The sequence below is a fragment of the Suncus etruscus genome, chromosome 7 (genome assembly GCF_024139225.1).
Source record: "Suncus etruscus isolate mSunEtr1 chromosome 7, mSunEtr1.pri.cur, whole genome shotgun sequence".
NCBI classification, from domain to species: domain Eukaryota; kingdom Metazoa; phylum Chordata; class Mammalia; order Eulipotyphla; family Soricidae; genus Suncus; species Suncus etruscus.
This window is the reverse complement of record NC_064854.1, coordinates 123,966,609-123,994,528: the sequence shown is the minus strand read 5'-3', so window position 1 is coordinate 123,994,528 and position 27,920 is coordinate 123,966,609. Positions and strand designations below refer to the sequence as shown.

At 36.9% G+C, this 27,920-nt stretch overlaps 1 protein-coding gene across 11 annotated transcripts in view; it reads right to left on the bottom strand.

Annotated features, from left to right (window-relative positions):
* DOCK3 (dedicator of cytokinesis 3) overlaps positions 1–27,920 on the bottom strand; it is a 391,971-nt gene that overhangs the window by 111,785 nt on the left and 252,266 nt on the right. For 8 of the 11 annotated variants that reach the window (XM_049776670.1, XM_049776679.1, XM_049776672.1 and 5 more), the window contains exons 13-16: positions 19,937–20,025; positions 12,708–12,833; positions 8,843–8,860; positions 326–450 (exon numbers count right to left, since the gene is read on the bottom strand). In XM_049776670.1, the coding sequence (XP_049632627.1) occupies positions 326–450; positions 8,843–8,860; positions 12,708–12,833; positions 19,937–20,025 (358 nt within the window). The remainder of the gene's footprint in view (positions 1–325; positions 451–8,842; positions 8,861–12,707; positions 12,834–19,936; positions 20,026–27,920) is intronic. The other 3 variants (XM_049776671.1, XM_049776674.1, XM_049776681.1) reach the window with 1 other exon arrangement.

Genomic DNA, 27,920 nt, shown 5'->3' with positions numbered 1-27,920 from the left:
TTCAATGAAATAAGAGAGGGAACCTTAACAGCAATTACCAAAAAATGTGCAGTGATGTTAGATTGAATGATAAAATTCATCAAAGGACAGAACTAGAGGGATTAGCTCTAAATTGAAGCAGAAAGGATTCAGCTATGAAACACGAAAGAATTTCTAATAATACTGGAAGAATAACAAGGTTTAATGTAACATTTTAAAAAAGCGCTACCATAGGTGATTTGAGTTTAGTACTTCCTGAGACAATTGCTTCTCTGAACAAAATCCACATAGATACTAAAACTACTACTGAATTACCACCCATTCCAAACAAACTGGAAAGTCTTACCTTCAAGATTTCTCCATCTGCGTAAAGCACATACATGGTTACTTCAATATTCTTTTGTACACTTTTCCCCCCTCTCTCAAAATCCCCTTTCTCCAGGGTTAGATATAGGTCATTGCGGATATCACCTGTGGGGAAAGAAATACTATGTCTTCATGACTTCAGAAACAGTATTTTCTAATTTGAATGGGAGACTAGGCTAGCATTTGGGCCCTCCAGGACTCAGGTGGGTGCTCAGGGCATTCATTCCAAGCTTGGTTAATAACAATGAACATTCTACCATTATCAGTGCAGCAGTACTTAGATTGGTTAGTCATGTGCTTTAAAGACTGAATTTTATAGATGTTCACCACAACTAGTCAGGGGATGAAAAAAGACAGGGCATAGATCATCTCTAGGGTTTTCAGGGAACTTCTCAGTCTCTCTACCCTACCACAGAACATTTATAATCTAAGTTTCTTGAGGAAGAAAGATACTATAGTCAAGATGAATGATACTTTCAGGTATTAATAGTACTTAATGTCTTAAGTACTTTGAAAGAAAACAGAGACATAGTACTTAAGATTTTTTTTTTTTTTGATTTTTGGGTCACACCCGGCAGTGCTCAGGGGTTACTCCTGGCTCCATGCTCAGAAATTGCTCCTGGCAGGCACGGGGGACCATATGGGACGCCGGGATTTGAACCGATGACCTTCTGCATGAAAGGCAAACGCCTTACCTCCATGCTATCTCTCCGGCCCCAGTACTTAAGATATTAAGCACTACTTAATCCTTTTCCCCTTAACGGTACAGTTTCATTTTTCTTTTGTAGGTTTTATATTTTCTGACCTCAGTCCTGAGTCTCACTAAATGGTACACTATTTCTTCCTTCTGAAAGCTTGACTCAAAATTTCATTCTCTGTTGGAGTGCTGGGCAGAAGTCACTGTCATCTTTCTCTCCTTTTTCTTGGAGAGGCTTTGGGAGCAGATGACTTTCCAAAAGCACTGGAGCAGTAATGTTTTGCTCTCATAACTTCCTTTTGTTCTGATTCCAGTCTGGTTTGCTGAGATTGTAGATAGAGTTAAGTCTGTAATCTGGACTGCTATTTGAAAGAAGTTTCTCTCATACTACAAATCTGAAAGGACCCTAGTCAGAATTGCCTTTTTAAAGGGGAGATGATGGGATTGTTCATTTAGACTGCACTAAGTGTCTACATTTGTGATTTAACCAAGTTTTAGCTAAGCTGAAGAGCATTTGCTTTAAATAACAGTAAAGGCTGTGGGGGAAAAAATCTTCAAAGAAAGGGAATGGCAAAAGAAAACAGGGGAAATATTCAAGGGAAAGATGTATGATGCAACTTGGAGAAATCAAATGAAGTGTGATGGCACAATTTACCTGCAAATTTAGCCAATCTGAAACCACATAATCTTTCTACTCTAGCTATCACACACACACACACACACACATACACAACAACAACAACAACCACCAAGCACAACTATCTATTATTTATTATCTGAAATCATAATGACAGAAACTGTTTTTTGGTTTGCAAGTTAATTTTCTGCTTGATGAGCCACAGCTATGCGATGATGCCATTTTTCCTGCACTGACTAGCTCCCTAAGTTGGCAGTATCTGAATGTTTCTTATGTCTGAAACAGGATTGGAAAATATCTTGGAGCTTGTGGTTCTTCATGATTTTCTATTCTCCAGGTCACCTTCCCATCCCATTACATGACTGAAGTCACGATTAATTAGTCACATAATGAACTCTCAAAATACTTTGCAGGGAAGAATAACATAGCAGAAGCAATTATTCTTTAACAGTCCTGAAAAACTTTCTCTAATGTGTGAAAGCTATCCCATTCCCCAAAGAGCCCTGATGCCAGGATAAAGTTTTAGAGGGAAATTTGTCCTTAAAATCGTACACAAATGCAACTGCTAGGTAGGTAAGATATCTCTGCAGTCCACATAACAGTGTCCTCTTGGGTTAAGAAGAACATGCACTTTGAAATTAGATAAGTTTGGAATTTTTTTTCTTTTGGTTTTTGGGCCACACCCGTTTGATGCTCAAGGCTATGCGCTCAGAAATCGCTCCTGGCTTGGGGGGACCATATGGGATGCTGGGAGATCAAACTGCGGTCCATCCTACACTAGCGCTTGCAAGGCAGACACCTTACCTCTAGCGCCACCTTCCCGCCCCATAAGTTTGGAATTTTAAACTGTATCCTTTGGGCATCCCCTAACAGGTCACTAAAATATTCAGATGTACAGATGTTGTGGAGGAGGTAAACTGAAAGTAAAGTCAAACTCAATCTCATCATTTTGCTAGTCAGGGACAGAAGTTGAACAAAGCCAGTCCTGAAAGTAAAATGAAAAATTAACTGGTTAGGGAAGGTTACACTAGTGGTGGGACTGGTCTTCTAACACTTAATGTCTGAAATGGTTGCATTGTGAACAATTTAATAAGTCATGGTGTTATAATAATTGTTTTAATTAATAATTTTATAATGGGTTACTGTGATTATAATGGATAGATCATTTTACTACTTCTTTAATTTTTAACAATTGGAGCATATACCCCAAAGCCTTGTTCTGATAAAAAGCTTTTTAGTTACACATTAGCTTTGCTATAGAATATAAGCAATTATTCCATTTCTAGGCTGTTTTAGCATAAAGTGAATAAAGCAGAGAACTGAAATGTTTAATTTAAAGAAAAATGTTTAAAAATTATCCTGGTTTAAATCAATACTCTCTGGAAATTATTCTCAAGATAATCCACATGATTTTTTTTTGTCTTTAGTACATCCTTTAATAGTTTGTTTTTATTTTGAAATTAAACTTAATTTATTGAGGGGGAATGAATGCGAGGGTCACATAGGTAGTACTTGGGGTCTACTTCTGATTCTTTGCCCAGGAATCACTCTAGGCAAGACTTTGGGGACCATGCATGGGGGAATGCAGGCAAACACTTGAAAAATGGTTGACACAGCCTCTTGCTTTGATTTAAATTTTTTGAAGAGTCCGAATAATCAAAATCCACATGATTTTTTAAGGTAGTGGTTTGCTACCAGCAATATTTTTTTTGTTTTGTTTTTTGTTTTTTTTTGGGGGGGTTTTCTGTTTGTTTTTGGTTTTGGGGCCACACTCGGTGACACTCAGGGATTACTCCTGGCTATGCACTCAGAAATCACTTCTGGCTTGGGGGACCATATGGGACACTGGAGGATTGAACCACGGTCTATACTAAGTTAGCGGCATGCAAGGCAAACACCCTACCGATGCACCACTGCTCCTGCCCAGCCATAGTATTTTTAGACTGTAAAAATATTTTTCATTGGGCCAAAGAGATAGTATGGAGGTAGGGCATATGCCTTGCATGCAGAAGGATGGTGGTTCGAATCCCAGCAACTCATATGATCCCCCGAGCCTGCCAGGAGTGATTTTTGTGTGTAAAGCCAGGAGGAACCCTGAGAACTGCTGGGTGTGACCCAAAAACCAAAAAAAAAAATTTTCTTTCATTTATGTGGGTTTTTTATTTTTTTTAGTCTCCCAACCCTCATTTATGTGGCTTTACATACAACTATGTTACAATAAACCTGTCCTCAAAATGAGACATTTCTAATTTTTTAAATCAATATATCGATATAGGATACCAATATAAAACTGAGTCTTGTTTTGGACATTGATTTATTTGGTGTGGTTTTATAGAATGAGCTAATGGTTTTTGGGCTGTTTCTCTAGATCACTTTGCATCCACATGCCAATTCAAGTGGAAGAATTGGATAGTCCTAAAATCTCTTATTATTTCAAAAAATTTCAGTGTAAGCAGAATGCTTTTGGTGATCTTTAAGTAAGAAATATCAACACAAGTAACTATTTTCTCTGAGTTGCAGACTCAAACAGCTGGGATTCGTCAGATATTTGTCTGAGAATAGAACATGGTTGTTGTCCATCAGAATAGGTATAAAACTGTCTTTTTTTTTTTTATAAAACTGTCTTATGGGGAAAAAAACTGCCTTATGGGATAAAATTTTGTAAGTTATGGCATCAAATTTGAGAATGAAGCTGTGAAAACTAATGTGGTTGAGCCCTTTTTGTCAAAAGCTCTCTGAGAAATAATTTACAATGAGCTTCTATTAACTAGAATTTAGAAGAAAACTCAAGAAAAAAATATGAAAACCTACAAGTATTTAATGACCCAGGACTGCGGTACAGACAACTTCCCAGCATTTCCTGCTCGTAGGCTGTCCCTACTGCATGTCACAGGACTACCAATGAAATCATGCCTTTGATTTAAGGCACTGTTTCCAGAAGGTGCCTGTAAGATTTTGTATTAATCACCAGGAATTATCACTGAGAGGAATAATTACAGGCATATTGACAATGACAATGAAAAAGCCCCTCCCTCTTTAAAACGATGGCTGCTATTTGTATTTTCTTTTTTCTTTTTTGTTTGATGACCACACTCAATGATGCTCAGGAGTTACTCTTGGCTATGCACTCAGAAATCGCTCTTGGCTTGGGGACCATATGGGATGCCGGGGGATCGAACTGCAGTCCATCCTAGGGTAGCAGTCCATCCTAGGGTAGCGTGCGCAAGGCAGATGCCTTACCGCTTTGTGCCACTGCTCCGGCCCCTTGTATTATTTTCTTTTACAAAATATTTATTATCATATAGATAAAATAGTTACAAGTGTTGAAATATGTGATATTGATGTGCAAAGTTATTGCACTCCAACACCATCAGAATGCTACAACTCTACAACTGTCTCTATGTCACCTCTCGTCTCCATCATTCTTCCAGAAGACCAATGAAAGTCAGTTTGAGATCACTGCCTGGATGGCGTTATTTTAATCATTGGGGTGGGGAGAGGGCATTTAAAACTAATTAATTTACTATCATCCATTCTTTGAGATTCCAGTGAATTTTTGTACATGCATTAAATAAAATCAAGAGGTGATTTTGATGCTTAGCAGGGTTTAAAACTAAAGAATCAGATTATGGGGTCTTTTTGGGAGCACTTTTGGCGAAATTTGTTTGGGATTGGGAAGCTGAGAAGTCCCAAGCAGCAAAGAGGGATGCTGTGAGGGGGGGATTTTCCTTGGGGAGTGGGAACAAGTGTTTCTGAGAGCAGCCATATTATCCCTTTTTAGTTCTTCTCTGTTTCCTAAGGCTTGCAGAGCATCTTATGGCATTAGCCTCTTAGTGCTTACAACTTGGCTGACACGCAACAGTTAACCTGAATGAAAACATGAATGAAGCTGAAGTTTCTAAAGGGACACAGAATAAAGAATCTATTGTACCTTTAACAGTTTTACTGTTAACCAGTGTCAGCTGTTGGTAGAGCTGCAGTTCAGAGAACAAATGTAGGCAGAGCAACTGAAGAGTAGGCAGATATTAGCAAATTTTTTCTAAAAAAGACAAAATAGTCTCAAGACAGATATTTTAGGTTTTGTGGGTCACATAATATCTGTCACATGTTGTTTTCATAATCCTCTTAAAAAATGTGAGAGACCATTCTTATCTGGTAGGCAGTAAAACACACACACACAAATGAATTTGGCCTGTGAGCTATACAGTGTGCTGATATCTAGTTTGGAGTGTTTATGTAAAAAACAACTGCTGGGAAGCAGCATGGTAATAAACCTGAAGCTATCTATTATGGAAGAAATTGGATGGAAACATACTGAGTACCTCAGAGAGGTATTAGAAGAAAAAGTTTCTTTTGTCTTTTTGTGTATATAGTGCTGGGAATTGAACCCAGGAACTCATACTGAGGGCTACTATTCTACCATACAGATATATACCTGTCCCAGAAAAGACGCCTTTCAGCTATGAGAAATAGTAGGAGACAGGGAGAAGAACACTGTGATAGCATGGAAAAGGTATCTACCAGTGATGAAGAATTCCATGCCTTAAAATTCAGGAATTCCAAAGACCAGCATCCTAGTGATGCTCTACAGAAAGAGAGCTCATAACACAAATGCAGGACTTCTCTGAGAACCATTTCCACAGTGATTCCACAGAGACCAGAGCATCTCTTAGCAAGAAAATCTCCTCCAAGATATTCTAGACTGTGTTGATTTTAGTGTCCCAAGAGAAATGGCCCAAGCAGCCTAATAAGTTTTGGGCACTTGATCTCATTTGAATTCCTTATAATATTCTTTTCTTGTTTTTTGTTTTTGTTTTTGTTTTTTGGTTTTTGGGTCACACCCGGCGGTGCTCAGGGGTTACTCCTGGCTGTCTGTTCAGAAATAGCTCCTGGCAGGCATGGGGGACCATACGGGACACCGGGATTTGAACCAACCACCTTTGGTCCTGGATCGGCTGCTTGCCAGGCAGCTTGCTGTGCTCTCTCTCCGGGGCCTCCTTATAATATTCTTATTTGGGGAGGAGTGGGACATATATTGCAGCACTTAGGGGCTACTCCTGGTACTTCAAGGGCCTCTCCTCATGGTTCTGGGGGACCGTATGTAATGTGAATAAAACCTGGGTTGGTTACATGCAAGGAGAGCACTTTGACCCCTGCATTAAATCTCTGACCCTATAATGTTTTTATTCTCTATAAAAAATACCATGTAATAGATGCCCTAGGTTCAAGGATAACAGTATTTAATATTGTATTATTTATAACCTGTTTATATATAGGATTTCAAAGGGTGTCTAAAACTAGTGCATTCTCACCAGGAGCCATATTCATATGTCACCAATTCTACCTATTGATAAAATAGAAGCAAAATTATGACATGGAGATGTAAAGATGTTAACAACCATTCAACCCAGACAGGTTTGGACATGTTATTATTATTATTATTATTATTATTGTTATTGTTATTTTGGTTTTTGGGCCACACCTGATGACGCTCAGGGGTTACTCCTGGCTATGTGCTCAGAAATTGCTCCTGGCTTGGGAGACCATATGGAACACCGGGAGATCGAACCGCAGTCGTCCTAGGCTAGCACGTGTAAGGCAGACACCTTATGCCTGCGCCACCACTCTGGTCCCGGCACCTCTTATTTTGATGAAAAGAAAACCTAAAAAGACTCTTGGGAATATGGGATTTTTTTTTTTTTGGTTTTTTAGGCCACACCCATTTGATGCTCAGGGGTTACTCCTGGCTAAGCGCTCAGGAACTACCCCTGGCTTGGTGGGACCATATGGGACTCCAGGGGATCGAACCGCTGTCCTTCCTTGGCTAGCGCTCGCAAGGCAGACACCTTACCTCTAGCACCACCTCGCCGGCCCTGGAATATGGGATTTTTTAAATGGCTTTATTGTTACAATGCTGGTATTATTATCTTTTCTAAGTGGGATGACAGTAAGGGGCAGAATGTAGAATCTTCCTACTTATTTTGGAATCAGATGTGATTATCTCAAAACCATGCCATAGAGAAATTGCAAAAGCCTCATTTTATATGTAAGCAGATCACTATCCTTAAAATTTACTTGCGTTACTTGCTGTTAGGAAAATAACTATATTAACAACTAGCATGACAATGTTAAAGAATGAGAAAAGTGGAATGCCGGTCTCTAATACAGGTGGGCGGGGGAGGAAAGGGGTATTGGTGGTGGGAATTTTGCACTGGTGAAGGGGGGCGTATTTTGTTTATGACTGAACCCAACTACAATTATGCTTGTAATCATGGTGCTTAAATAAAGATTTTATATATTAAAAATAGGGGCCGGGCGGTGGCGCTGGAGGTAAGGTGCCTGCCTTGCCTGCGCTAGCCTAGGACGGACCGTGGTTCGATTCCCCCGGCGTCCCATATGGTCCCCCAAGCCAGGAGCGACTTCTGAGTGCATAGCCAGGAGTAACCCCTGAGCGTCACCGGGTGTGGCCCAAAAACAAAAAAAAAAACAAAAACAAACAAAAAAAAGATTTTATATATTAAAAATAAATAAATCTACTTGTGGTAAATGCTTTCATTACTTCTTTCTTCTAAAAGTTATGTTTCTATATGTTTGCCCTTTGTACTTAATATATCCAAAAGAACTGAAAAGGGAAGCTTTCAATTTGGTTCGTTAGCTTAGGAGAAGCATTACTTCTTTACTTTTATGTTTGTTTGTTTGTTTGTTTGTTTGTTTGCCACACACAGTAGTGCTCCTCTGGCTGTACTGTGGAACCAGATCCTGTGTCAAGAATAGATCAAGAGTTGGATATATATAAAGCAAGTGCCTTACCCACTGTACTATCTCTCTGGCCTCATTATTTTCTTTTAAATGAGAGTTGTTGATATGTTTCATAAAAATTTCTTCTATTTATATACTCAAGACTTATTAAGGGCCCAAGCATTTCCAATGTATTTCATTTCCCCAGATCTTAATGAGCACCCAAAGTAATTAATAATCTTCTGGGCTGGACTGGTAGTTTTTTGAAAAAAAAAAAAAAAAAGTCAATTATATAAAAAAGTGAGGTTGATGAAGGATTAATAATGTATGTGACACCCCACCCAGTTTTGAAACATTCCATGGAACAAATGAAGATGGAAACCAAGCAGGCAAAAAGTAGACATGACACAAAAGGAAGAACTTACACCCAACTATCTTCATCTCTGCACCAGATAGAAAGGGGCGAAAATGAGGGGACAGCACAGAAAGAAATAAGAACAATTAAGACAAACAGGAAAAGAAGAAAAAAAAAACATCACTTGCAGGTCAGTGATGAAGCATGCACTTTTTATCAGGGGTCAGAGAGCCCCCTAAAAAATGCCATGTTTGCATAGTTGCCTGTTAATGTGTATGTTCAAGACAAATCAGAAAGAAACAGTACCTTTGTCAGGGAAAGGCAGAGCACCTCTAATGCCAAGCACTTTCTAGGACATGGTTCTCACCATCAGTTGAAAAGTTGTGAATGTAAATTGTTGGGGTATAGTCCAATCCTACTAGATTAAAATTCTTTTAATGGACATATTATTATTTTTCCAAGTCCTACAGGTGATTTTGATATATATTATAAACGTAGAGAACCAGTATTTAAAAAAAACAGTCATCAGTTAGAATTTTTAAATCAAAGTGCAGACTTCTGACAATACAGAAGACCACGAAACTAATATATTTGCAATGTCCAAAGTAAGTTAAAATCTTAGGAAATAAATCAGAGGATTAGAAAATAAGTCCAAGTAATATATTTTGGAAATAAATTAAAGTATTATACTTCCCATAGAAATATTATAGAGACATATATTTCTATTCACTTTAGGAAAAGACTTTCCAGGAAGTTAGAAATTAGGGCATAAGAGTTGGGGTTATATCTCTGTTGACTTACACATGAAGAAAGGCACAGCATCTTCTTGAAAGGTTTTAAATAATTACTTTCAGTTTACAAAATTTTGGCTGAGATTTTCCTTTAAAATTTTGTTTTGGTTAATATTTATTTTTTGTGGTGCATAGCCAGTGGTTTTATGGGTTACCTACCCCTAGTTCTGCATTCATCAACACTCTTGGAAGTAGTCGAGGTGAGGATTGAACCCAGGTAGGTCACAAGCCATAAAAAGCTCTATCTACTGTACTATCACTCCAGCTTCCAATTTTGGTTAATCTTGATAACTATAATTAGTAGTGTTAACTTCAACTATTCATTCAGAACATCTCTCTTGCTTTAGTTTTGCTACCCTATATTCTTGGTTTTTTGTTTGTTTTCTTGCTTTTTTGGGGGACACACCCAGTGACACTCAGGGGTTACTTCTGGCTATACACTCAGAAATCGCTCCTGGATTGGGAGACCATATAGGATGCCAGGGCTCAACCAAGGTCCATCCTGGATCAGCTATGTGCATGGCAAATACCCTACCACTGCACTATTGCTCCGGCTCCTCTAGCCTATATTCTTGGAGAAAAAAAGTCTAGGAAAGAAGATGGCAGGGCCACCAAGATGGTGGAAAAGGGAGTATTCTTGGGACAGCACAACAAAAACATATATATAAAGGAATTAGATATAAGATTCTGCATAGGGCCCTTCCCAAAGAAATTCGCTGTAAAACCTAGTCACCAATTTTGACAGAAGAGGCTTGCTGTAGGACAAGAAGCAGCAGCTGATTTGAAAGCTAAGGAGCACAGTCCCACCAGAGAGGACTCTGTGAAATCACAAGGCTGTGAAAGCATGAAACCTTTATTGGGAAAGGAATACATCAAAAACCTGTGCTCCCTACTTCAAAACTCTACTCTTAGAAAAAAAAGTTTTTTGAAGGAGTAAAGTTTTGCAATAGCATTAGGTTTTATAGTCATCAAAATGAGTTTGAAGGAATGGATAAGTATCTATAGAAATATGGTGACCAGCCAGAAAAATGGTCAGTTTCAACATTAGGCTTAAATTTAGTTTAAAAAAATCTATTTCTTCTTCTGTTATCTACAATAGCATTTTCTGGGTTGTTATACTACCTCTGGGACCTCCCAAAACATCAGCAATGATATTCTGGACTCTTGCTCATTATCATGGATTAATGAGCTGTGCTAGAATTTATGTAGTCAGCTGTGCATAGAGTTTAACATCTCTTGTTCATAGCAGTCACATAATGTGTGTGTACACATTCATCAGAACAGTGTAACACAACCAGAGGGCTTTTTTTAAAATGGTATCTTGGATACTGGTATGTATGGCTGAGTATGTCCAAATGCTGTAATTGTGTGCAGAGTTACAAATCTTTCTATACACTTTGACAAAGACCTATCTAAGCTTTTATGACCAAATTTTTTTCTTCTAATGAATGCCCAGTCATTTCTGCCAAATGCTGCTTAGTTTTAAACAAGGGCCACAGTTTATGAGTAATTTATAAATTTTCAAGTTACTCCAGTTTTTTAGATATAAATGTTGAAATGATCACAGTGACTAATTCCTTATTTATTTTCCTTATATCCAAAGTCAAGAAGGCGTTACAACTTCTTGGAGCCAGGGAGATAATATAGGGGTTTAATCCCTGGTGCTGCAGGGCCTCCCAAATATCACCAGAATGGCTATTGTGAACCCCGGGCCCAGATCATATTCTCAGAGCCTAGTACTGAAAGATCAGCCCAGTTAGCTGAGTATCACTAGGATTAGCCCCTGGGCTCTTTGAACAGGGTAGAAGAAAGAAGAACTGGTGGTCAGAGCTTGGAAATTTCGCCAAAAAATTTCCAGCCAGTCATGGCTTTCCCAGACCTGTTGATTTTAATGTAAAAAATTCCTGTACGTTTCTTGCTGCTCCAACAGGGCCTGAAGAGCTAGACAACCGAATTCTCTTGTTCAAGAAAAACAAACACACTATGACGATATCTATAGTGCATTAAGTGAGCTGCTGGTTGTTAGCTTATAACACTAGAAATAGCTATCTGCATAGAAAAGTCTTTCCTCAGAGGGAAGAAGAGTACAGGAAGGGACAGACTATGACAAAACACTGCTTCCTATCTGTGACTCATCTTTGCTTTCAACCCCAGTACTCAGCTCTGACAATTCTTCCTGGAAAACAACCTAAAAAGTAGGTTTTCACAAGTAGGTGGTCATAATCAGTTCACTCTAGATAGGTATGTCCTTTTAAAGAGAAGCAAACAAGCTTTTAGTAGAGCATAAGACTTATGGAAAACATAAATCCAATCCTCTTTTAATCCATCTAATATACCAGGTAGTTGAATTTTGGTTGGTCTATCCTTGAATATAATTTCTCTGATTATCCAACTACCTGTCATCCAACCATCTGGACAGCAGTCTCTATTCTTCCCTAATTTCATCTAACCCCTAATGTTTGGATGGCTTGTTTGTTCCCACTTCTCCAATTTTGCTTGTACTTGCCAGACTAGGAATCATTAACCTAAAATTGACCAGCTGGAACTACATTTAAGGGTCAATGCATTACCATTTTCTACCCTGACTCTTCATGAATATCAGAGAAGAAAGATGGTAAACTGACCAAGTAGGCAGTCACAACATCTAATTTCTATTATTTTTAATCCATTAATTTTAATCCATCTTTCTGTTAAATTAAATGAATATGCTACTCCCAATTTAGTCCAGTAAATTGGAATTCACTGATACCACATTTTTTTGGATATTCTTCCTCGTAAAGAAGCTTTGTGAATGGATTCTTTTCTAAAAAATGTAATTGAAGGAAAGCACATCAAAATACTTTCCCATTCCCATGAAGAGTTACAGATTGGTTGTCCTATCCAGCCTCCACAGAAGACAACAAAATCCATCTGCTAAACTGTCACACATTAATGTGATGTGGAAGGCTTTGGAAAAAGAACAAATATCAACAGGAGTCAAATGAGTCATAGCTGAAGACTAATTAGTAAAGCAATTTAAGATCTAGAGGTCTTAATGACTGAAGAATACCCTCCACAGCATAGTTCACCATTTGCTCATGAGAGTAGAATTGGGTTCCATTTTCCAATCCTTTATCCTACCCAGTCCCAAGAATTTCTACTTACCCGGCATGATAACATCAGGAAATCCCAATTTTCTTGTTATTGCCAAACCCCTACTAAATATCATGGGATATTCTCTCCTAATCTGTTCCATGTCTCCACGAAGAAGCTGCAGAGAAATAATAAGACCTGCAGAAATAAAAAGATTTTCTTACTCAGAATTACACTTCCATTTTTATTCTGAAACCAGTAAAGACATAGTCACATTTTTCTATGAAAATTATTAAGTATTTGGGGAGAAATTTTTTGATGGGGAAATTATATCTTCTGAAGAAATACTCTAGCAAGTTTAATGGATTTAAGTCAAGATAATCTCAACAGAACACAAAGAACTTTGTGAAGGCTCTATAGCTCTTGTGTCAGTTCTTTATCTTAAATATTATATGTAAATATGTTCTCCAAGTCAGTTGGTTGTTATTAATTTAACACAGGTTTCTTTTGCCGTGTGTAAAATTTTCAATTTCATATAGTCCAACTTGCTAAATTTGGTTTTAATACTTTGTCAGTGGGTTCAGATCACTGAAGACTCCTGTAACAACCAGATCATGGAATATTCTGTCTATATTTTACATAAGACAGTTTATGATTTATAGTCTAATCTCTAGGTCTTTAATCTTTTTCTGTATGTGTATGGTATGAGATATAGTTTCAGTGTTTCTAAAAAGTAATATCCAATGTTCACAACATCATTTGCTGAAGAGGCTTTCCTTGTTCCACTTCACACATCCAAGTCCTTTGTTATAGATTAACTGTCTATATATCTGGGGACTTATAATTGGAGCCTCAATAGACCAGTGATAGACCATTGGTCTATCACCATATTTTATTCCAATACCATGTTATTTTGATTATTCTAGTTCTACAGTATAGTTCAAGGTCAGGGAATGAGAAAATTCTCAACATTTCCCCAAGGATAGTTTGGACTATTTGTGAGGTTTTATGAATCCATACAATTTTTAATAATATTTGTTCCAATACTTTTAAGAATGTCATTGGGATTTTGAGGGAGACTGCATTAAGTCTGCAGTCATTTTTTGTAGGATAGGCATTTTGACAATATTAATTCTACCAACTTATGAACATGTAATATTTGTCTTTTTTTTTTACCGTCACATAAAGTTTTTATTTAACTATTTGATTGCTGCTGCGACTTTTTTGTTTTTTTCTTTTTTTTTTATTGTAAAAACATGTAATATTTTTCTATCTCTTTGTGTTCTCTTTTAATTCTTTCACTGACTTTCAGTCATGGTATATGTCCTTCACATTCTTTGTTAACTTGATTCCTAGTATTTGACATTTGGGGGCACTATTTTAAATGGGGTAGGCTTTTTTCAATCTCTCTTTTAGTTCATTATTTGCATACATTAATGCAAAAGATTTTGTGCATTGGTCTTGTGGTCGCTACTTTGCTATATTAATTGTTGTTTCTTTTTTCTTTATTGACTGATTGGTTTTGGGGCCACACCCAGCAGTGCTCAGGGGTTACTCCTGGCTCTGCACTCACAAATCACCCTGGCAAGCTGGGGAACCATATGGCATGCTGGGAATTGAACCGGGTCCCTCCCAGTTTGCCTGCATGCAAGGCAAATGCCCTACTGCTGTGCTATCTCTCTGACCCCGAGTTTATTATTTCTTAGAGATTTTTTTTGGTAGAATATTTTAAGGTCTTCTAAATATATTATTATGCCATTAGCAAATAGTGGTAGTTGGAATAGTTTTCCAATTTGGATCTTGTCTTTTTGGACTTATTCTTTGTTTTATTTTTATTCTGTTAAAAATAATTCTGCTTTAAAAACATCATGAGGTATACAAATTATAACCAGACATCAATGTTTAAAGTGAAATTATATATCTTTCCCCACCAGAAATTTGATAATTCTTTAATCATCCCTTACTGAAGATATTGGCAATTATTAACAAAATATTTATTAAGAATAGTGTCGGGCCAGGAAAGATAGCACAGCGGCGTTTGCCTTGCAAGCAGCCGATCCAGGACCAAAGGTGGCTGGTTCGAATCCCGGTGTCCCATATGGTCCCCCGTGCCTGCCAGGAGCTATTTCTGAGTAGACAGCCAGGAGTAACCCCTGAGCACTGCTAGGTGTGGCCCAAAAACCAAAAAAAAAAAATAGTGTCAGGGGCCCGGAGAGATAGCACAGCGGTGTTTGCCTTGCAAGGTGGGGGGCATTGATGGTGGGAATATTGCACTGGTGATGGGGGGTATTCTGTTTATGACTTAAACCCAACTATAAACATGCTTGTAATCATGGTGCTTAAATATTTATAAAATAAATAAATAAAATAAAAAAGAGTCATTTATAGGACAGGCATTTGTAGCAACTGGAATAGAACTAGAGGATATGATGTTCAGCAAAATAAGCAACAGACTGAAGGAAAATAAAGGATGATTTCACTGATTTGTGGTATATAGAAAAATGATCAAGGGTATGGAAAATATGAATTGACAATAAACTTCAGATCACAAATCACAATGCCAAGGAAGAGAAAGAGGTAAATATGGGAAGTAAAATGGAATAGTTAGATGACAGTCTCAAGAACATGGTTGGGGTTAAAGAAGGTGATAATGTGAACCAAAATCATGAACGTCAATTAACAAATAATGAGGCTAGAAGAAGGAGGGAAAAACATGGATCATATGTGGATACAGGGATAAGACTATCAACTAAATATAATAAAATTATTTTACCCACAAAATTATTCTATTAAACATAAACTGAAATCTGGAGATACTGAATTTCCTTCCTCTTTGTTTTCTAGTGTCCAGCCCAGGGCTGTTTCAGTTTTAGTCCACAACAAATGGTAGGTTTTAACTACATAAACTAGACTTTTAGTGATTTAGGAAAGATACAGAAACAATGGCAGACTAGAAACAAATGTGAACAAGGACTTGTGTTAGGAAGCTCCACCAGATGAAAAAGTGAGGAGGTTGTTAATTTATGTAAATCACAGATTTAGTATAATTTTTTTTGCAAAGAAAGAGAAAGCACCACAAATTAAATAGCTTCCTGCTAACTGAATTCATACATTTGTGCATCAAATATTCAACAAGGGGTCAACATACATAACTCAACAATAAAAACCCATCTCTTAAATATCTGAAGAGACACTTTCCAAAAAAGATACACAGATGAAAAATAGGCACATGGAAAAATATTCAGTATCATTTATTATCAAGGAATTCAGTCACAATCAGATGTTATCTCAAAACTACAAAATGTGGCTTATAACAGTTGTTCTCTCTTGTGAAGAAAAAGGAACTATTCACTGTCGATGGGACTATAAATTGGTGTATTCTCTGTGGAAAACATTATAAAGATTCCTTTAAAAATAGATATTTCTTATGACCCAGAAATTCCACTCCTTGGTATTTATCTAAAGGCAATAAAACAATTTCAAGTGATATATAACTCTGTTATTACTGCAGCATTACTGCAAAGGCAAAGGCATGGAATAAACCCTAAAGCAAGTCAATACATAAACAGATAAAAGATCCTCAGCCACTTGAAAATCAATGAGGGGCTGGAGAGATAATATAGGGATTCAGGTACTTGCTTTGTAAAAGGCAGACCCTGTTTCAAACCCTGATACCAAATGTGCTCCCATGGTTACTGGCTCCAAAAGAAAACAAAAGAATGAACTTTTGTCTTTTTTTTTTAACAACATGAATGGAAATGGAGGTAATCATGCTAAGTGAAACTATCAGAAAGTATAAATTTCAATCATGAACAGTTTTGTAACTATATATCTCACTGTGATTTAATAAAATTTTTTACTTTTTTAAAAAATGAAGTATAAGTAAAAGACAAGGACTAGAGGTAATCATGCTAAGTGAAACTATCAGAAAGTATAAATTTCAATCATGAACAGTTTTGTAACTATATATCTCACTGTGATTTAATAAAATTTTTTAATTTTTTAAAAAATGAAGTATAAGTAAAAGACAAGGACTAGTTGGTTTCATAGACCTGTGGGCTATAAATAAATCCAAATAAATAGTACACAAACTATCTCTTAGATTCTAAGATGATTACCAGGAGTAAAGATGAGGCCTGAGCAGAATGGGTAGTGAGTAAGTTGATACTGGTGAATATAACTAGAATCAAGGCTGTAGGTGGGTGTGGTATACACATATATCAGAGTGTGAAGCTGGCCACAAAAACTTCGATGGTATTTAAGATAATGAAAATAGATAGTTTAAGGAAAATAAATAATTTTTTAAAAAGCACTTAGGGCAATACAATATTTATGTTTTGATTCCTGATACAAGAAAACTGTTTTCTTAATGATTTTTATCTCAGATTAAAGACTATTCAATAAAAATGTAACTGAAAAAACTGACTCTGTGTACTATAACACAAATTCAGCAACCTGGCCTTGCAACTTTTTCAGCCTATCCCAGTGTTAAGAGCTAGATAAGGAAAAAAAAAAAAAAAGAGCTAGATAAGGATTAACAGTGTAAATTAATATTAGTCTAAGATACTGGTGAAGGAGGGTTGTTCTTTTTATTAACTAAAACCCAATTACAAACATGTTTGTAAACATGGTGCTTAAATAAAGATATTAAAAATATATTAGTCTAAGATATGTAAATATGTCATAATACACAGTCTCTTAAAGAGACTGAGAGAGAGAGAGAAAAAGAGACAAGAAGACAAGGAAAGAGTTAAGTGAAAAACTGCTTTAGCAGGAAAACTGCCAGTCATCAGAATTCAAGTCAAGGTCTATCTGGCCTTGAAGTTATGAGAATGAGCAAGCAGATTTCTTCCTAAAATTCTCGTACTTTTATCTTGTCATAGCACTGAAGATTTATGCTTGGTCATGCCTTTGAGCCTAGGTGCCTTAAAGACATGACTTCCTTGTTGGTTTTTAATAATAATTTAAGCACTATAATTACAGAAATGTTCATAGTTGGGTTTCAGTCACAGAATGTACATAGCTCTTCACCAGAAGATGCATGACTTTCAATAAGACAGTTTCCACTTCTATGGTGGATCCAAGACTCCTTGCTCATGTGTCCTCATTTCCCTCATCACAGGAACCACTTGGTGGCAAGACTGCCCAAAGAGATTTGCAAATCTAAGAAGCTAAAAAATAAATGAGCCATAAACATTACACCTAAGAGTTATTGCTAAAAGATATATTTATTCTTAGGACTCAAAATCTAATAGAGCAATTCTTTTTAAATTTATGTATGATTTGACTTGAAGGGAAAATAGTTCTGAAACAAAACTACCAAGGCAATGAACTATCAATGATGTTAGCAAAATCCTATTTAAATTAAATGTTTAATAAAATTTTGTTTAAATTTAATTTGGGTGCTTATGAAAACACCTGAATATTTTTTAGTAGTTTATTAAGTTCTTTGATACAAGAAGTCCAGCGATGAAAACTTATGTTCAGAAGTTTGGTAACATATTGGATGGAGTTTCTAAAGTTCATCTATTAAGTCATTAAAATGTACTTCAATTTTCACATTTATTTAATGAGAAAATAATTTGACTTCCAAGTCAAACATTTTCTAGAAGTAGTTATATATATACTTCAAGAACCAGTCATTTTGCTTAGCTTTTCTATATGTGCATAAAACTTTCCTCTCATTAAACTATCTTAACTATCAAAAATCTGATACTATTAGAGCAGAGAGATGGGTGATTTTCCAATGTTGAAGGTTCTCTGACATCTGCTTTTAGAAGACAAAACTCGACATTTTTTTATTTTTGGTTTTTGGGTCACACCCAACAGCGCTCAGGGGTTCCTCCTGGCTCTATGCTCAGAAATCATTCCTGGCAGGCCCGGGGGACCATATAAAATGCCAGGATTCGAATCACCAGCCTTCTGAATGCAAGGCAAACACCCTACCTCCATGCTATCTCTCTGGCCTAAAAACTCAACATTTTAACCTGTAAGGTGAAGTTTCTAACATCTGTTCATTCAGCTATTTAAAAAAATCTATTATTAACACCAACTCTCTTTTAAGATTGTCTTAATATTTTAATAATATAATATCCTAAGAACATGTAGCTATCAACTTCTCTTTATAAATAAGGCAAATAAAGATTATAAATATTGAAATTAACAGTGATTTTCTAAATTGCTAGTAACTTTTCTACACTTTACAAACAAGATTTTATGCTTTAGTCTGGTTTTAGGTGAGGAATATAAACTCCCACTTTCAAGCAACAGCATGAAGTCTTCACTCATAAGCTTATACATATGGGGAAATACTTGCTTCAAATAGTAAAAAGCTATCCTGAGGATCATTATGCTATAAAGAGTTTTAGAGAAATCAAGTATTTCCAGCTGAGGTTCTCAAATCTTCTAAATTCTGCTTTAAAGCCGGTGTAAGGAACCGCTTAGCTGATTACCAGCTGATTCTGAAAAGAAATAATAATAAAAAAGTTCTCAACAGAAAATAGTCAAGCCTTGAAGCGACTTTTTCCTTTCTTGATATTTGGACCATATCTGTCAGTGCTGTTGACTCTGTGCTCAGCTATCACTCCTGATGGTGCTTGGGGACAACATTGTGCTGGGGGTAGAAACAAAGTCAACTATATACAAAGCAAATGATCTGACCTCTGTACTATATCTCTCTGCCCACCACATAATATTTTTACCATAGCTAACTACACCAATTTAATAGTATACATAAAGTCATTTCAATAAATTACTATTTAAATAATTATTTAACATAGGAAAAAGAAAAATGAAAATCTGAGGTAACATGAAAGCTGCTTTGATATAAAGATGTTCTATTCGCATTAATACACAATAGCTGCTGGCAGATTATTCACTGAGACTCCTTAGTGACAAACATTTTTAATGATAATACTAACACTGAACAGTAATATAAAAACTTCTATCAATATTATTTTTTATGGGTCTGGGTATAGAGTGTGTTCTTTGTTCAAGAATGCACAGACTCCAAAACGTGAGAATCCATGCACCATTTTCCCACTGTGGCTTTAAACTGGAGTTCAAGTTCTGTATCAAGGCACATCGATTCCAGAACAGAAAAGAAAATATATGTATTTGGCTATAATTAGAGAATCTCTCAGAATGGCTCAAAAAGAAATAGGAAGTACCTAGGTATCAGAATAAATGTGTATTGAACTGAACTTTATGTATGGCAACTGGTGAGAACATAGCAACAGAGAAGTATGTAGTCAGCAACTTAAAATGCAAAACAAAGTTTTCTATCCAGAGAAGTACATCACCATGGCTAGCACTGGGGGCAGAATACTTGGCACTGGACTTGCGGATGATATTCTCGTGGACCTGGGACCATTCACTCTCATTGTTGCACCTACAACAGAAGTACATAAGTTATGACTATTGAGCCATTTTAAACATGCTTTGATATTACAATGTATAACACTAAGTTTGAAAGAAAGCATCAAACAAATGAATTTATATTAACTAAAGACTTGATTTCTGTTATGACACAGAAAAGATTCACACTTGGGGGGAAAAAGCAGAAACTCTAAAATGAATCTTTACAAATATTTTAAAGTATCAAGACCATAGCCAACTCTCTGAAGTAGAACTTTCTTTCCTAATGCTTTTTTTCTAGCTAAGATCTTACATAAATGCATGTATAGAGCCCCAAATGAAGGTTCCTGATAGAGAAAATAATTCCACTTGAGAAACTACCATGCTTTGTATTAGCTTCATATTGATATCCAACTGTCATTATGCAACCTCTCAGCGGAAAATTTTAAAAAGCCTCAAGGCTTCATTTAAAAGGAAATAAATACACCATCATTCATTGCAGCATTCAACATAGTTAAATTTGGAATCAAACTAGATGTCCAATGACTGATAATTAAATCATGAAGATGTGATGTGTATAAATATACACACACAATGGAATACTACATAGCTATAAGGAGTAATGCAGTCATAAAATTCACTGCAACATGGATGGAACTGGGAGATATCAAGTTAAATGAAGTAGGTTAAAAGGAGGATAATACAGGATATCAAGTATATGGTGGGTTTTTTTTAAACTGCATGAGAAAATCCAACAGTTTATTGGGGGGAATTCCTAGATTATCATGGGCCCCAGAGTAATGTGAGAGGGAAATAGAGTGGAGGGGGAGAAAAAAGATGAAAAATAATAGGGAGAAGGAGACAAGAGGATTCATTACATCAGTGGTGTTAACGAAGGACAGAGTTAAATATCCAAACCACAGAGTTAACAACAGTGAGATATAAGACTCAAACTTTATCTTTTTAGTTTTGAGGTCACACCTGGCAGTACTCAAAGGTTATTCCAGATTATGCACTAGGAATCACTCAGGATCAAATGGGACACCAGAGATCAAACTCCAGTTGGCTGCGTGCAGAGCAAGCACCCCATATGCTGTGCTGTCTGTCACTCTGGTCCCTGATACCCAGAGTTTAACAAGTGAACTTAAGGGTCAAGACGTAGGCTGAAGTGGGAGGTGTGAGAGGGAACCTGGGAACATTAGTGGAGGCAAGTTGACACTGGTGGTGAAAATGTGCTGGAACACTTGTATGTCTAAAACTCCACTATGAATCACTTTGTAAATCATGATGCTGTAATAAAAAATAAAAATTAAAAGGCTCAATTTACATTTACCAAAGTAAATACTATTTGTTTATGGTTACATTTCAATCCAATCAAGAAATGTTTGGATAAATAGTGAGTGGTATAATTTCACTATAGTTATGAGGAAGGGAGGTTTAGAAAGAAGTGTGGATTTCTAAATATATAAGAAAATTTTCTTAGAAACTATTGGACTAAGAAAGACAGAATGGAAGAACACCACCAAACTCTGTTTATTTCTGACATTTTCTTTTCCTTTTTTTGGTTTTTGGGCCACACCCGGCGGTGCTCAAGGGTTACTCCTTGCTGTCTGCTCAGAAATAGCTCCTGGCAGGCACAGGGGACCATATGGGACACTGGGATTCGAAACAACCACCTTTGGTTCTAGATCGGCTGTTTGCAAGGTAAATGCCGCTGTGCTATCTCTCCGGGCCCTATTTCTGACCTTTCCCTCTAAACTGCAATTCCAAGAGATCAGTAACTACATATGACATGATTTGTTTCTTAGAATTTAATTTTGGATTATAACACTCTAATAGTTTGTGATGGACATAATTTCAACACCACACCCATCAACAGTTTACCCTTCACTCTTCCCCAAGGATCCCAAATCCTTTACCTCTTCCTTCTCCTCTCAATTGTGTGGGTCAGTTCCCCATTAAGTTGAATCTGTGTCTTCATTGCAAACTAGTTGTATATCTTTACACAGAGAGATCATTCTGTATCTGTCACTTTCATTTGGCTGATTTCATCAGCATGATAATACGGTATAATTTATATAAAACCCAAGAATTTCTCATCCTAATGTAGTTACCTTGATGAAACAATTAGAATGAGGTCAGATACATAGGACATTTCATTGATACAAAATTCCCATAGCCTTCACCTGTCGAACAGGTATATATGGAGCCACTAACTATAGAAAATTGGACTCCCGGGCTGGAGAAATAGCACAGCGGTAAGGCATTTGCCTTGCATGCAGAAGGACAGTGGTTTGAATTCTGGCATCCCATATGGTCCCCTGATTCTGCCAGGGTGATTTCTGAGTGTAGAGCCAGGAGGAATCCCCTGAGCGCTGCCGGGTGTGACCCAAAAACCCAACCCTCCCAAAAACAAAAAAGAAAAAAAAATCTGGCCTCCCATATAAAGAAAGATGCTGGAATAATTTTGTGTATACTCAGAAGTGTTTAATGAAACACTTCTAAGTGGGGAATCCCAATAGTAGTACTCTCAATTGCCAAACAAAAGTGTGAAGCACTGGTGAAGGGTGCTGTACATACTATGATTGAATCCCAATTATGAACAATTTTGTAACCACGCTGCCTAAATAAAGCAATTATATTTTAAAAAATAGATAAACAGGATTGTATAGAGGCCATTCAGAGATAAAGGATGTTGGTTGCTAGCTTAATTTTATTATTCAAAGTGGCCCATCAACTCTTTAGTATAAAACGCTTCTCTTACTCGGATATTTTGCAATGAGCTGTCAAAGATGAGGGTCTCACAGTTCAGAGCTGTGAGGATAATTTCCTGCTCATACAATTCATTCCATACAAAGGAAGGTAGAGAGTGAACTTTAAAATGATCATTTATAATAAATAAATAAATAAATAAAATGATCATTTGTGTTTCAACAGCTCATCTGGAAATAAAAAATGAGAGGTTCTGGCAAAAGACCACTAAGCCCTTTTAGTTTGACGTGCACAGATTCATCTCTTCCAACCAGAAAATACATAAGAGAAGCACCCTACTGGTAACAACTCAAAGACTTGTCTTACAATAGCTTTTTGTCATTTTCTAGGTTTACAAGATCAGCAATCATTTTAATAGGAATCTGACAACTTGTCATGACAAACTTTCCCTCTCTTCAAAAGATGAACATTAGGGCCAAGATGTGACTGAGTGATGGATCACATGTTTCAAGTTATGAGGCTCCTGGTTTCTTCAGCTGGTACCTTTACAAACACAAACAGCAAACAAACAAACAAACAAGAGTATTTAAAATTAACTACAACTTCCCAATTTATGGTATAATACCAGCATTTCTCCAATAACACATTAATTTGGAGAATACTTAGAAGTGTTGGTGCTTTAGCAACCATATCAAAAGTGACAGGTATATTATTTTATTCATCTATGCATTTTAACTCAACTCATACAATCTAGATGTGTACCAGACACCAGATACCAGACAATTTACAGGTTGTTCTACTCCTCTTATTTTGGTCCCTCTTGTCTTTTGGTGCCCTTCATAACTGTCTTTATCCCGTTTCCTTCTTACCCTACTTACTAGCTTTCCTGGAAAATCTCTTCTACTTCCATAGTTTCAACCACCAGCAGAAATGCCAGCTTCCAAAGAAGTGTCTAGTTTGTTTTTGTTTTTTGGTTTTGAGGTCACACCTGGTGGCACTCAAGGGTTACTCCTGGCTCTGCGCTCAGAAGTCGCTCCTGGCAGGCTCCATATGTGATGCCATGATTCGAACCAGGGTCTGTCCTGTGTTGGCCATGTGCAAGGCAAATACCTTACCGCTGTGCTATTGCTCTGGCCCCCAAGTGTCTAGTTCTTGATTTATATCGAAGAATTCTTAAGAATGTATTTTCATGAGAAATTTATATCATCTATCTCCCACATTGCTCCCAGACTCCTCACTGAGTGAAACCCACTATTTCTCTAGACCAGAACCCTCCCCAGCTCTTACCACATTCTATAAATTTTTCTGTTAAGACATTTCATATGACTTTCTTCTTCTCGGCCTGTTTAGCCATTGCCCTCTCTCCTCTAGACCTGAGTAGACCTGTCCTAACTGCCTTTCATCTCTCTCTTTCCAGAATACCAAGAGGTATTCATTAATCTCTTCAGAGACACCTACCCAGCCAAAACTCCAGGTCTTCCAGTTTGGAAGACTCTGGGGTCTTCTCAGAGTGCGATTGGGCAGACTCCTCCAGACCCTTTGTACTCTGGACATCCTGGCAGCCACAACCACAGTCACATTCCACAACCACATTTCACAGATACCATCATGTCAGCTCATGGGCCCAGCTTGACATAGCCAGGAATTTACTTAAATCATCAGCAATTAAGTGAATGTGGTATTATCATCCTACGTTGAGTAGCAAATCACTGGGTGTATTTTATCTGGAAAGATGATAACTCTAAGCATTTATTAAATGAGTTCTGATTATAATAAAGCATGATTATGCTATATCCAATCAAATTAATATTTAGAGCATAATTAGTGACAGTATTCCTCAATCATAAGATGCAAGAAGGATTATGATTGAAAGAGACCTATTTGCCTCTACAGCAGTTTACTTTCTCCATAAACAAGCTTAAAAAGCAATGAGACAGCATTTCAATCACTACATGAAGGATTTTACTTACAAATGAAATAAATGGGATGTGAGAGTTTTGGTTTTCAACATGAGATTCAAAAGCACTGAAGCAGCTGTTCTGCTTGACAAATAATTCAGAATATTATTCTTAAACTCTCATGTGCCAGAGCACATTTTATTCACCATTTATATATTTCCTCATATGATCTTATTTCTTGATTTATGTTTCTTATGAGTATGAGTTGGTTTTCTTTGTATCTTTATTTGAAGTAGTGATCCTGAGCACTTCCATGTTGGTCCTGGTGGCCCCAGCATCATTCATAAAAGCAATAAAAAAAATTTAGGGGCTGAAATGATAGCACAGTAGGTAGGGTGCTTACTTTGCATTGGGCCTACTTGAGTTTGATCCCTGAGCACTGCCAGGAGTAATTTCTGAGTTTAGAGTCAGGAGTAACCCCTGAGCACCACCAGGTGTGGCCCCAAAACAAAAAAAAAAAGAAGAAGAAGAAGAAAAAAAATTTAGAATTATTTATAGAGTATTATGTATTTTTATAAGGGTACCAATGGAAGGAAATGGCTAGGCTATTTATCATACTTTCTTTCTTTTTTTGTTTTTTTTTTTTGGGGGGGGGGGCCACATCCATTTGATACTCAGGGGTTACTCCTGGCTAAGTGCTCAGAAATTGCCCCTGGCTTGGGGGGACCGTATGGGACGCCGGGGGATCGAACCTCGGTCCTTCCTTGGCTAGCGCTTGCAAGGCAGACACCTTACCTCTAGCGCCACCTCGCCGGCCCCGCTTTATTTCTTTTAATTCACATAATTCTCAATCCTATGATAAGTATTATGTTAATTTTACAGGAGATATGGTACTCTAAGCAGCATCAGTTTTGATCCCTGAGCACAGAACCAGGAGAACGTCATGAGCACAGCCAGGCCCACATACTCACTAAAACTAGCTAACTCAAACTAAAGAAACAAACAATGGAAGGAAATAGCTGGGCTATTTATCATACTTTATTTCTTTTAGTTTATTTAATTCTTTTTTTTTTTTTTTTGGTTTTTGGGCCACACCCGGCGTTGCTCAGGGGTTACTCCTGGCTGTCTGCTCAGAAATAGTTCCTGGCAGGCACGGGGGACCATATGGGATGCCGGGATTCGAACCAACCACCTTTGGTCCTAGATTGGCTGCTTGCAAGGCAAACACCGCTGTGCTATCTCTCCGGGACCTCATATAATTCTCAATTCTATGATAAGCATTATGTTTCTTCTACAGGAGATATGGCAGTACTTGGGGGACCATATGTAGTGCTAGGGATCGAACCTGAGTTGGTGATGTGCAAGGCAAATGTTATAGCCTCTACTATGGACCCCTTAAATACTTTAATGGATACTTCCTAATTCCTCCCCAATGTTGCTTTATTTTCATGGTCCTCTTTTCCTTTTGTGTACTAGGATCCATTTCAGAAAGCTTTATGCTTGCTTGTAACTCTTGCCCCTGCAGAGAGAACGCATATAACATATACATCAGACTAAACTGCATCTAGCAACTATATGCAATTTTTAATGGCATTTTGCTCATTAGGAAGTGACTTAAATTTCAGGTCTTGAATTCTTTTTTTTTTTTAAGGGGGCACACCTGGTGACGCTCAGGGGTTACTCCTGACTATGTGCTCCAAAATCGCTCCTGGCTTGGGGGACCATATGGGATGGCGGTGATTGAGGCACGGTCTGTCCTAGGCTAGCGCCAGCAAGGCAGACACCTTACCGCTCCAGCCCCGATACTGCTATAGTTTACCAATTAATTATACATTTATATTTTTGGTTCTGGGATTGAAACCCAAGGTTTCACACATATGAGGAATGTATTATATCACTAAGCCATATTCCTGACCTTGTATGTGAGGTTTTTATCCTTGAATAATACTATGCTCACAAAAACTAATGGGAGTATCAGCAGTAATTAGTAGACCTTTTAATATTTCAATTCATTATAACAAATCTGTCTCCTGAAACATATTGAAATAATGCTGCTTCTGAAGCTGTATCATGTACTGATGTGCATTTAAAACTCTGATTCTAGAGAAAGCCCATACTACACACAAAATCAATTTCATAAACATGCAGCTGGAAGCCTGTTTGAAAATGTGTTAATATTTTCAAGTGGAAAATTTATTCTGAATTTTAATTCTATTGACTCTTTAAAATACCTTTCCTATGAACACCTTGGTTTGTTTTCATAGAACATTATATATTAGGTATAGCTCTTAGGTACAACTAAGAAAAAGTATATATAAACCCCACTTCTTACAAAATGACATGTTGGTATTGAAAATAGTTTTTGTAGAAGCAATTAAGTAATTTGAGCCTGACAGCATAATTTCAAGAGAAAAGCTGTGCAAATCCCTATCTACAATAAAATATGCACTGAGGCAAAAACAGCTGATACATGCAAAACGATGCAATCCTGGAGTGTAACCTATAAATTACCTGCTCTTGGAAAGGGTTGAGTGAAGTAAGGTAGGAATGTGATGACTCTGTATTTCTTTCAGTGTTTTTCAAAGGGGGAAAATATATCAAAAAGAAGATATTAACACTCACAAGGAAAGAGATTTGATATTGTGGAAAGTATGTGACTGATAAATAAATGGAAGAAAAAAACCACAAAAATTCCTAAGTTACCATCCCAAATAAAGATCTCATTCCACAAAGTATACAACTACAAACAGTGCTCGTCAAAATAGATTATGAGAAAATTGAGGATTTTAATTTCAAAACTAAGAAATGGATAGATTATATACAAAAGCCCAAATTAAGTACAATCTTGAATTTAATTTCATTCATTCCTGTATTGAGTAGAATAGTAAATATAAAAAGTCCATTACACAGTATCGTGACAATATAGCAACATCTAGTAACAATATTAGATTTGACTTGGAAAAACAATATTGGGCTAAAAGCAAAAAAGATAAATTTAAAAAGTCACAATTATAAATTTACTTTAAAAATGTTCTATACTTTTTATTTCACTATTATTCATGCCTTAAGTCTTTATAAAGAAAGACAGATGAGTGTCAGAGAGATGGTGAGGTAAGGCACTTGCCTTGCATGCAGCGAATTTTGGTTTGATTCTGACGATAACATATTGGATTCGACAACTTTATTTATCTCTCTCCCCATTGCTTTACAAGAACAAGTAATAAATATACTTCCATCCATCAGATCTATTGACTGATATACTAAAAATAATGTTATGTCTGGCTGGATATGGCAAACAATTTGTGGTGACAAAAGTGAA